Below are 12694 nucleotides of genomic sequence, written 5' to 3' on the forward strand. Positions count from 1 at the left end.
TTTCAACCACAACTGTCAAAATTGAGCGGGAAAATCCGACCCTAGACAACTCAACGGTTAGGATACGAAACGATTCAGTCTATGGTTGAAAAGCAGTGTGACCAGCGCGCAAGTTAGAAGTTACCATCGCGCGACACAGTTTCACAGAAAAGTCGCAACAAAAAATACACAGCCTTCAAACAAAAATTACAACGTTCAATTTAGGTCGTCATTGGTGCTACTACCGCTACGATTCATCAGCATCTCGAGTACCGACATTCAATAATAATTTATTTGGTCGCACACGCTATATTATTACAAACGTACACAACTTTTATATATATATACTTATAAACTTTTACATTTATCAATATAAGTACCTAGTAGAAATTTTCTCTAACCTTGCATTTAATTATGATGACTTAGTGCATAAACATTTTAATCGTTTCTTGTTTTTAATAAGCATAAATTATTTTAACTTTATTTAAACAGGTTCAATAGTAAATAAAGTGTATTCAGTAAAAAATGCAGTCATTTGCTTAAAGTAGGTAACGAAACGAAGCAAAAAACTAGACTTATAGGAGAGATATGTGAATTAACCAGTAATAATTATAACATTTCAGCTAACTATAGTATCAACTGTAGCGTACGTGGGCTTGCTCTTTATCCACACGTACGTGAAGGTCGTTTGGAGTCTCTCAAAAACATATTTCTCTGGCAGTTGTCAGCAATAAAAAAAATTACATTAAAAATAAATGTAATTAAAAAGCCGGTTTTCAGTATCATAATCGGAGGTCTACCACGAAATCCGAAATACGAAACAACGATAAACGTTTTAACTTCGTTTCGGACGGATACTATTACAAAACGTTTAAAAAATACAGCAATCACAAATTACAGTGACAGGCGGTTACCACCAGGCGCACGACTTGTTCTTTTTTTTATAATATCAAGTGACGGGACGAACAAGTCGTGCGCCTGATAGTAAGCCACACGCCTGTCCATACCAGTTGCAGTGCCACTCAGAGCCTTAAATCGCAAAGACCTGAGTTGAGAAGTCCCATGTACCTGTAAATTTAACCCATGACTTGGTAAATCATAAAAAAAACAGTCACGTTGACTAGACATTTGACACTGACCTCTAAAGAGCGTGAGACATGATCCAGAACTGTATAATTATTCCAAAGCAGACCGGTAGTAGTACTTACGGATAAAGAGCATCCCGAGTTATATAAACGTAGCTAATATAGAAATCTACATACAAAGCTAGATCACAAGAATTTGATTAGATTATACATATTATAACATAGTTATTGTATCGTTAGAACATCTTCACTTCGCGCAACAAAAACATGCGTGATATGAACATTGTACTCTAAAGACCTTTGAAGAAAATGGACGAGTTTGGCGGCTACGTGGTGTGAGGCAGATAGCAGCAGCGACACATCAGGTTTCTGAAATGTTGATCCTTTACATTTGTATTATATGTTAAAAGTCATAATTACTATATAGAATTACTTAATTCTTCACGTTCTTCAACATTGTGTTGATTGTGTTAAACCAACAGTCAAAATCGTCCATTTTCACGTCTTTTAAAGGGTTAATTTAACAATCATGAGTATAACAATTCTCCAGCTGACAAGAATGATATAAGTTTCTGATAAACAGGTAAGTAATTATCATAGAATATAGTCGCATTTCCATCAAGCAAGAAATTTGCACGTTTAGTGGACACATTCACTTGTTTGTAAGAATACCGATTAAGTTGTATAGCTAGTGTGTGACGTCGTACCTGCGTGCAAGATTTTGTTTATTGGAAATGCATCAAGATAAATTTATATAGATCTTAACATTTTATATATTGAAGTTTCATTTTATAACAATAAGAGAACTGTTTCATAGAAACAGTGAAACTCATAACTTAGTGTATTTCGTTGCTTAATATAAGAAAAAAGCTGCTAATAACATACACGGGTTCATTCTGTTGCAAGAATTTTTAACGTCAGGAGGAAAATAGCATTGTCTCTATCACCCTCATAGAATTGTATTGGAAAGGATGGAAATATATTAGATTCGTTAAATTCCTTTCTGCAACAAAACGTACACGGTACACAAACATTAAAACGACTGCAAATTATAGGTTAAGTAGAGTGACGGAGTCCGACTCCGAATTTTATCGATGCGAATTCGATAATAATCAGAAATCGAATAGTCTAATTGAATTTGGAGTGGTGTAAACGCAGCTTGAGTTATCTTTTAAGTTTATGAATCTATTTGGACATCCCAAGTTGCACAGTAATAAAATTTACTAATTGAAATACGATTTACGATCAAAACAAGACTTATTATTTAAAAAATTAAACAAAAATCATTTATTTGCGATGATATCGATCCTCTTACGCGTTTTTATAAAATATTTGTCAGACAAATGACATTTATGTTATCCTTTATGCCCTTATATACTAGAACAAAAGGTAGTAGGTAGTTTCGTCTTTATAGTTGTCAAATATTACACAGAATACTACTTTGTTAATGAACAAGCCACACTAAGGAAACACTTTTTCGTAAGCAACTTGCACGCTCGCTATTTCACTAACATACAAGTTGCTTGCACATAGAAACATGCCTCCTGTGTCAAATTTAAAAAATGACGAAAGTCGTTATCTAAACATGGGCGTCACTTTGTGTTTTGTTTCCAGATGTACAGACTACGGCACATCCCTCTCTACACTTACTAAGACGTGTAAAATGAAAAGGTCAGCTTGCCGTTGACTGTACGATTATCGTTAACAATTTGTTCACTTAGAAAGTAGGGCCCTTGGTAAATTTTATATCAGACTACGTTTGTTGTGTATGATGGGATCACTGAATACGTTTATGCTTCTATTCATTCTACGTTCCTAACCTCACAACTGATCAACAATATGAAAAACGCATCGAAATTTGCCATTGAAAGAATCATCGATGTTTTCATACGTTACCTAGTTATAAAAAAACATTCAACGACTAATTTATTAACTTCAAAATCAAGACGAATCCAATGACATTCCATTTGTACAAAAATACCCTCAGTTTTGATATTTCTATTCAATCGAACAAACTTTCAAACACCCAGTTGGATAGTTATACGCAAACTTTTTTGTTCTCGAATATTCTTCCAAAGCAAACCTAAGCTCACGCCAAAACCTTCTGTGTCGTCCACACGCGTTATGTGATAATGATATTAATGAACTACAAAAGCTAAGGCGCGCGGTCCTAATAATACTGAATAACTAACATTAAAGCCAATTGTGGAGCAAAGCCTGACGTCTCACATTTACAAAGCTTAAATTGCTCGTGTAAGAAAGAGACAGCATCACAATGCAGTTTGGTTAACTTCAGATCTTGCTCTGGACTAGCAGCTCTTTTCAAGGAAGTGAAACGGTTCAAATAGGGGTACGCAGGAGCAACTTCGCAATTATGGCAAATTCATAAATGTTCTATTATGGTTTATAAATGGACTTACTTTTACAGGTAACAGGCATGGAAAGCTTTTCCGTTTTCACTCGCATTCATTCCCATTGAGTGGCGTACATTCTTCATCGAATTGAGAGCGGTTACTTATGCTATGTAGTGTTATAAGCAAGTCGCACGAGACACGACGTCACTGGTTATTACGGTCTTATCTTAATCACGACGCGGTTACACTTGCTAATTTAAGTAACTTCAATGTTGATGAAAACCAACTGTTTTCGCACTATGTAAATAACATTTTTTCGTCAAAATATTAATAAGCCGGATTTACTTTTGACTGACGTGTCGTGTCGTGACGCGTCAGAACGGTTATCGGTGCAGGCTTTCACCGCTGCGATCAGCCATTCATCCTTTGTGGTCGCAATAAGATTACAAGAATTCGCACCCCTCATGGAAGAACGGCGTAAGTGGAATTACATCAAACATGTTTATTGCTTCATTACATACAGAAAAACAGGTGAGGATGTGGGTTATATTTTTTTGTATCCAATTGGGGACGACGTGGGTTATATTTTTCTGTATCTAATGAAGCAAGAAACATGTTTGACGTAATTCCACTTATGCCATTATTCCACGAGAGTTGCGGATTTTGTAAAAAGCTTCTAATTTCGATTTTTATAAAGCAGACACACTCTTAGCCACAATCTCACCATTGCCAATTTCAATGTACACATTCGGAAGCAAGTTTATATACATTCGTGACATCTGATAGTCACCTATCTTAACAGAGAAATGCCCACAAGATCTGAAGTCAACGTACCTCTGCATTGTTAATCAAGCTGCGAGCTCCTTAACCAATGAACGAAGAGGTCCCGCGCACCGTCACTACCTTAGGCTTACAGTTACCTGTATCATATCGTTAAAGTTAAAATACACATATACATGTTAACGTTGAGATTTAAAGATTATTCCGCTATTAAAGAAAGTTACATACATTTATTGTATACATGTTAACAGACAGGGGTCGGTCAAGTCGCGCGGAAGACTCAACTGGCAAAATTCTCTTTACACAAAAATATAAGATGAGGTTTTCAAGTTCCTGGTATTTCTTCATTAGGTATGTAGTTTCCAATCATTGTAAAGTGATTAGCAAACCTGTTCGACTCAAACTAAGCAATGCATTATGATCGGAATAGGGTGTTCCAAATGTGTAGATAAATGTTTAAAAGGAATTGCATAATATGATACCGCCTTTACATCATCGGGAGAATAGATGTGGGCTGGGATTCCACCCCTATGTTGTGGATATTCCGCGGTTTCGCACGAAGCATTTCGCTTCCACATTTATATAACGAGCGGCTAGGGAGTGCAATTCCCATTCTACGGTCTTGTTCCCCGAACACTATAATTTGGACCTGTTCAGTCGAGAGTGAATAGGCATTATTTAGGTGTGCATGCTATATCGTCGAGCTCATCATCACTTTCCATCAGGTAAGATGCAGGTCAAATGCGCACTTATTTTTTTATAAAAAAAAAACAACGACATAGAATGATTAAAACCACCAAATAGTAATGAGTTACTTTTTTCGAATTCCGGATTTCCAGAAATAGTTGTACTGCATCGTACGATTTAACTAATGCGTAATATTATAGATAATTTTACACTTATGGAATGCAAACTACCCCTCGTTAACCAACCTCATCCCAGGTACGACCTCTGGCGTCTGTATTGGTAGCACTGAGCGAACAATGCGATATAACTAAATATAAATAAATAAATATTAGACAACATCACATACGTTGCTTTGATCCAAAGTGACTAAAGCACTCGTGTTATGGAAATCGACGACAACAACAACGACGATAAAACATAATTAATTAATATTTGTTGGTTTTAAGACTCGATACAAGCTCAAATGATGTTGATTCTGCATAACAGTGAAAATGTTGAATCAATCACTTTGGCAAAAATATATAGTGAAATTGTGGATATACATCGATTATATAGCATACGGTGTGAAAAGACTATTCGAAATAAATTCCACCAAAAAAAAAACACAATCTTACCTCGAAATTTTACAAGAAAACTCCTGTATTCAATAGTTTTCGTTAGACTTTATATATTTTATTTTTATATGAACTGAACGAAACAGAACACGTTTAGTATACGATATACATTTTTCAAATGGCCTTAATTTCGTTTGTAAAAAAAATAAATTCTACGGGAAAATTTTGAATTCGAGCTGGGGTAGTGTCGACTCTTAACCACTTCTTGTATGTATATGTAAACATTTATCTACTCATTTGAAACACCCTATACCAACCATTGATTATAATAAAAATAATACCCGATTACCTTGTCTCAAGCAAGAAGATTCCCGCACTATGAGAACTAGAGCAAATCTGGGGCTATACTCCACAACACCCAGACAAGAACTAATTTAGAAAGTTTCTCCAATTAGTTCTACCAAGAATATAGCCCTCACAATACTAAAACCACGTAACATAAGTGAAGCTTCTCAAATTTGTTCTACTTAGCTGGGACCTTTCGTGAACCCAAAATTTTTATCCACAGAGCTTGGAGTTATATTTCAATGTTCCCTGCAAATAGTCAAATGTTTTAACAGTGTGTAAAATCCCACAACATTGGAAACCCACATCTATTATCTACAGCAATAGATATGCAAATTGACTGGACAAAACAGAAATAGACAACTCTAAAATTCAACAACGCTATAAATGTTTAAATTAAGCAACGTCTTTAGTTAGATTTTAAATATTCAGCTATAATATGAAAATCTATTAAAAAGATCAATGCTGAGTGGTGAATCCAGTTCTTGTTAAGAAACTGCTGGCAATAAAAATATTATTTTTGCTGTTGTACAATAAACAGAAGGTACTTATAGTTTCAACAATTATTTATTTTAGTTTCGTTACCCCAAAATCTACACTTCAACTTCTTCTTAAATTAACAAAACAACAAAAACGAACTAAAATATTAGTTACTAAGCCATGGATAAATATTTAAAAATGTAAAAAGTCCGCGCGACCCGCCAAGCCGCAAACAACAGCGCCTAAGAAAGAGATAACAACTTTTGGATATTACCCATAAACACACAGGTATTAATATTACACGTTTTGTTTACAATTATTATACTTTATAACCTATCCTCTAAAGGCTGCTTGCAGAGACAATTTCAACCATACACAAAGGTTTCAGAGCTCTAGACACTAGTTGAGAAAATGTCTCGGCAACAACGCACTAAAGTAGTTATTGTACCGGAGGCGGCGCGATGTGCCCGTGCGCACATAAGCTAGTGTTGTCGAGTCTACAGTGCTAAATTTAGAAAAAATCTACCATTGCAGTAGATTTGCAGCTTACATAAGATTTTTCTTGATTCGCAGATATGTGAACGGCTTTTTTTATTAATAATAAATATGCGTCTGCCCAGAGGATACAGACTAAAGCTACTTTCTCACTCGCGCCAACAATCGCTCGCGCAAGACAGGATAGATATACAGGTACATACATCGATCGAAAAGGCACTAAAGAAGACATGATGTGCCAGAGAACTAGCGTCCCAAAAAGCTTTAGCAAAATGACGAAAATCGCTTGACATAATTACATATATGAATACTCACAAACCATATTATTAAGAACATCGGCAGTTCGGTTCTAACCCAAATGCTTTTAATTACGGATTTACCTTAAAAGTAGCATAGAAAATTAAGCTTGCCGTGGTAGAAATGTTCTTTGGAAATTTAGAGTATGTTGCGACCTTTTGTTAAACAAAATCTACCATTTTGGTAGTATTTCTACGTTGCGAATGACACTAATGCCTTTGCACGGCCGTATCGGATCCGGGTCAGGGGATTTACTCTCGACCTCCGTCCGACATCCGTCCGAAACAAATACTGTCAAATAAGTAATATCCAGTATGAAGCTTCATTCGCATCGTGCGTCTTTTCATTTGGTCAAGTATTGCTTATTTGGCAGTAATTGTTTCGGACGGATAGAGCCCCACACCCGAATCAGAATCGTACCACCACACGAAGACAACATAAATATAACAAACAAGAATCATACAAACATACAAAAATGCATAATAATTACAGTTGTACTTCGATCGCCATCGAATGGAATATAGTAACGTTTGTAATTTACAAAATAGTGACGCTGGTATCAGCATATATTTGTCAGCACGTTTCAGAATCGAAACGACACAAAAAGAAACAACCCAACTAACTAAACTGAACGAAAACCACTGAACTTTATTCATAGCAAAATTGTCAATTATGAAAATTGCTGAAGCATTCTGAACTTCAAAACTTGAATAATAAAGAATATTTTTCAAAAACTAGATAATTCCATTACTACGAGTACAACAGTATTTTTTTATTATTCTGATGATAAGCTGCCTGCCTCTCCGTAACAGTTGCAGTGCCACTCAGAGCTTTAAATCGCAAAGATCTAAGACAGAAGTTGACAAGTCCTCAAATTTAATTAATTATGAGTGCGCACTTAACACTTTTTAAAGTTCCTACATTGGGTACATTGGGAATGGAACATGAGACCGCACTGCTCAACCGATGAGGCAACGACGTTTTTACTCGTTATGCGTCTCATAATAGACCGATGTTATAATCTGTATTATACCTGGATTAAATAAATGAATGTATTTTCATTTATTTAATTGATTATTAATTATTGCAATAAATAATATTGCAATAATTAATGAAATATTATTTATTGCACATTAAAATTACAATGACAACACAGAACAGCAATGCAAGTATCACAGAGTAAGCCAATGTACAACAGGCGGCCTTATTGCTAAGTAGCAATTTCTTCCAGGCAACCTTAGGATAGAAATTTAAGATTTGGAAAGGGCAAAATGTACCCTTTTAAAGAACTAAATTGTCACTATTTAGTGCTCTTGATAATGAAACGCGCTGACATATTATATTGATGCCTAATTAAAACATAATGAGCTAAAATAATTACCAGCTACCAATAACGTGCTTTCTATTACATCCCGCAACCTTACAGAGGTCACCCTGCATGAACACGTTCAACACATTTGTTCTACCCATCACTTCAGGGACTACCTCTCGCAAAATACCGCTAACTAAACTAAAGTAAAAATATATATAACGACAATTAAATCCAATTGTTTCATAGTGTAAAAACAATCTATACGGCGTCGATTCGAAGCAATCGATTTTCGAGAAGACGACGTCGAAATACGCCTAATAAGGCCCGGGCCTTAATACCACGTTACGTCGTTATTGAAAAATAAAATGTAAGTTTTGGGAGCTAAGTAATATACAAGTACATCTATGATTAGATATTAACACAATAACTATGTGATGCCTATTCAAAATATCAGTATTATGTTACATGACAAATACAAAAACAAAATCTATTGACTGAATGGAAAATGACAATGTACAAATAATTATTCTGTGTATTTGACAAACACAGCCGCAATTTTGATGCTGGATTCAGTCGTGCTTCAACGCTGCGTAAACAACGTTCCCGTTTATACATGGAGCAGTATTTTTATTAGACATACCAACGCTATACTAAGCCAGACTTCCGCTGATACGTAACAAAGCCGTGTGCAGCGAAACTCGAAGATTAGTTTAAAATTCATAGACTATACAATTCTCATTGACTGATCTTCTTGTCCGACTGTATATTCTAATTTCTTTAGCTCGTCTTCAAATACACAGAAAACTATCAAAATAATATATGTAGAATAACTAAAGAACTATACACAGAAGCTTTAGGCCTCATTAGCAGACAATAGTCAATATATTACAAATTCTACAGTCATATACACACGAATGATATTTCTATGACATGATGACGCCGTCCAGACACAAGGACTTTTATTCCAAACCATTTCGCTTCAATGAAATGTGCCGACCAAGTAATTCGATAGCGAAAACGATATCGAAAATATCATAATAGGACCCTTTCATACCCCTTTAAAATTGACTAGTGATATAATTTCTAGATTATTCGCGCCACCAACATTGTTGTCTATTCGAACAATATTTATTTTCGCTATTATTGTTTTATTACGTGGATACATTATTTGTGAAAGCAATGAAGCTATGATATCGTTACTTAAACAAATGGACGAATTATCAAAATGCAAAGCGAAAACTTGGTCTTTTAAAAATCACGTGGGAATTATAGATGTCTTCGTAATGTCAGCGAACACTGGTAACCGTGATAAATAAGGCGATATATTAAGCAAACCTTCGACAACCACTAATTCGATACGAGACCGACAATACCGTCTTCTACCACCATCGATGCAAGGACCAATTTGTCTTACCTCACTTTTCTTGCCTCGATATTGCTAATGCGAGTTGGAGTTCTGCGTCTTCTCTTCTCCTTCGTTCGTCTTCCTCCTGAGCCGCGCGCTTGGACTCCGCAGCGGCCCACGCCCATTGCTGCTCCTCCGTAGGCAAGAACTCCACGCTCTTAGCTTCTACCGTCCCGCTCTTCGATTTCTTCTCTTTGTTACCCTTGTTTCTTCCTATGCCGCCTATCGTATGCACCAAACTCTTGGCGTACTTCACCGGCTTAGGCGACTTCTCTTTTTTACTGGGTAGCGTGTTCGAAGGCCAAGTTTCATTTAAATTCTTATTCTGGTCCCAGTCAGCCGCCCAGTTATCAGATTTCGTCGCCCAATTATCGGTTTTATTCGCCCAGTTGTCGGTTTTCCAGTCCGATTTCTGATTGGTATTCGTGCCCCACGCGTCTTTTTTCTGATTTGTCTGCGATGACGATTTCGACCACGCGTCGTCGGTAGCCCAGTTGTCATTAGGCCACGCCGCCCATGTGTCGTTATTACTGTTGTTATTGGTCGATGAAACGGTGGTATTGGTTAGTTTGAAATCAGAGCGTGTCGCAAAGGGGTCGTATGGTACAGGCGGCGCGGAGACTCTTCCGCTTCGTTTTTCAGGTAATGTGAAGCTTCCATTGATGGTTGAGGACGGTGAAAACAAGTCGTCTGTTTCAAAGCCGGCAACAGTGGGTGGTCTTGCAACGGTGTCGATACGCCTAGCGTCAGTGACGTCGGCGAAGGGGTCTTCGATGTTAAAGGGGTCCTCGTAACGGTAGTCTTTGAAGGGGTCTTCGGTGAAGTCCGTGATGCGTGTCTGGACACAAAGTGTGCGAGTGAGAGGCGCTGTGGGCGGAGCGGGGGCGGGGTGGGGGTAAGGTAAGGGTGGGGATGGGGGTGTACGCACGTGTGTCCGGCGCCGCGTCCGTTTAGCGCTGCAATGTGGGTACAAGCACACGCAGTGTTAGCATGTTAGTAGTGGTTAGGCAGATGGTAGATGATTGTGAGTACACACCATGGCTAGGCTAGTTAGACCCATTGTACAATATTCTTATAGTTCAGTGTCGAATCTATTGGAGTTATAGCACTCACTTATGTTCTCCAACAGACGGTAAATATTTTTCCAGTTTGTAATGCTGATAACAGGCTACAGCATAGCAAACACTACGGTTTCATTTGACACTTCACAGTCTATTAGCAGTAGCTTAAATGTGACGCTTTCAAGTGTAAATTTATTTTACCTATGGAATAAATAATCTTTGACTTTGACTTTAATTAGAAATAATCTCCATTAAAGAAACAGAGAATCAAAACGGCAATCTGTAGCCATAGTATGTACCCGAACACAGAAATATTATTTCATATTTAAATTGTATAATACAAAGTTATTGTTGTAATATAACAAATTTAAATGAAAGTAAATAAAATATACAAGAAACCAAATGAAAAAAGAAGACAGGATGAAAATATTGGTTGGTTTACATGCACTACGAAGGTTTTGAGTGTTTAATTACATGCTACTACTGCGTACTAACGTTGTAACACCAATACAAGCAATAAGAGGACAGTATCGCGTTGGGGAAAACGATGATCCTAAGGTAAGAACTTGCCTTTACGAAATTACTTGTAACGGAACTATACTCATATACATATAATCAATTTATAGATTGTTGCGCAATATACAGGATAACTTAATCACCGTTAAAAATTTTCTAGTCATTAGGTATCATAAAAAAAGTGTCTTTATTTTTGAAAAAAAATTGGTAGGTCAGATTTAAACAATACAATATTTTTATTCGAAACAAGTTCTAAAATTGTTTGGACACGTACGTTCTATACATTCATCAATTCATTCGAAAGATCGCCTCGGGGCTAGAATCACCGTGGGGAGGTATGTCCCGAACTGGGATCTAATCGTTTCCCCGCTCAGTCGCTTGTGCAGAGCCTATTCGATACGTATTTGTTTTTAAAAACGAGCCACACGTTAAGTTCATGAAACGTAAGCGCGACTAAACGGCTACCCACAAACGTAGTATTTTTCCTGGACATCTTTGTCGCGGTCATATCCCAACATTTTAGTATTTAAAAGAAAAATTCATTCTTCGGCCGAGTGTCGGACAATCAACAATACCTGAGGATGCTTCGTAGAGAGACGAAACACGTCGGGTATAATTTTAGTGGTGGTATATATGGCTGTAGTTGCGCTTGTATTATTTACTTTTTTTTTATGAGGAGGGAGAGTGGTAAAATTAACTGCAAGAAAAAAATATACAAAACAAGCGCAGCTATTTTGCACTATTTAACCTACAACATGGACTTCCGCTAAGTAACGTCTTAATATAATATTTTTCCCATAGACTAAAAAGTATGTAATTGAGATCGCGCGTACTTCACTAAATCCTAACTGCAGAATAAATTGAAATATTAATCAATTTCTTTATATTACACAGTTATACAGGGTCGTTTGTAAAATACTAACAACCTCCAACGCTCTGCACTTGGTAATAAGGTAGTAAGTTCAAACTGGTATGACGCTAGCGCTTCCTTTTGTTAACCACACAGAACCATCATCGTTTATAGCAATCTATTTAAATGTTTTAATTTTTATATGAAAGTAAAATTTTATGTATTATTAAAAATCATGGAACAAAAGTTATTGTTTATGACGTTAGTAATATAATACCACGAGGTTGTTAGTATTTAATAAATCACCCTGTATATCTAAACATCTACTGTATTATTGAAATGCATATAAAACGCGCGGCCTGCACTACCCTCTTAATGATGTAGGAATAAAAGCGAACACATTATACCACACTTTAAAAAGCTGACATGTTTGAATTCACAATTTTCACAAAATTTTTTCACACGGGTACGCAATTTTGATCACCTACAAACAA

General features: G+C 36.5%; 1 protein-coding gene across 1 annotated transcript in view; it reads right to left on the reverse strand.

The window, feature by feature from the left end:
- Positions 1-8215: 8215 nt before the first annotated feature.
- Positions 8216-12694, reverse strand: part of LOC113231123 (epidermal growth factor receptor substrate 15-like 1) — a 48809-nt gene continuing 44330 nt past the window's right edge. Inside the window, 1 exon segment of the mRNA XM_026465293.1 lies at positions 8216-10611. Coding sequence (XP_026321078.1) covers positions 9784-10611 — 828 coding nt within the window. The 3' untranslated portion in view covers positions 8216-9783.

The sequence above is a fragment of the Hyposmocoma kahamanoa genome, unplaced genomic scaffold (assembly GCF_003589595.1).
Source record: "Hyposmocoma kahamanoa isolate Upper Pololo Valley unplaced genomic scaffold, ASM358959v1 64, whole genome shotgun sequence".
NCBI classification, from domain to species: Eukaryota; Metazoa; Arthropoda; class Insecta; order Lepidoptera; family Cosmopterigidae; genus Hyposmocoma; species Hyposmocoma kahamanoa.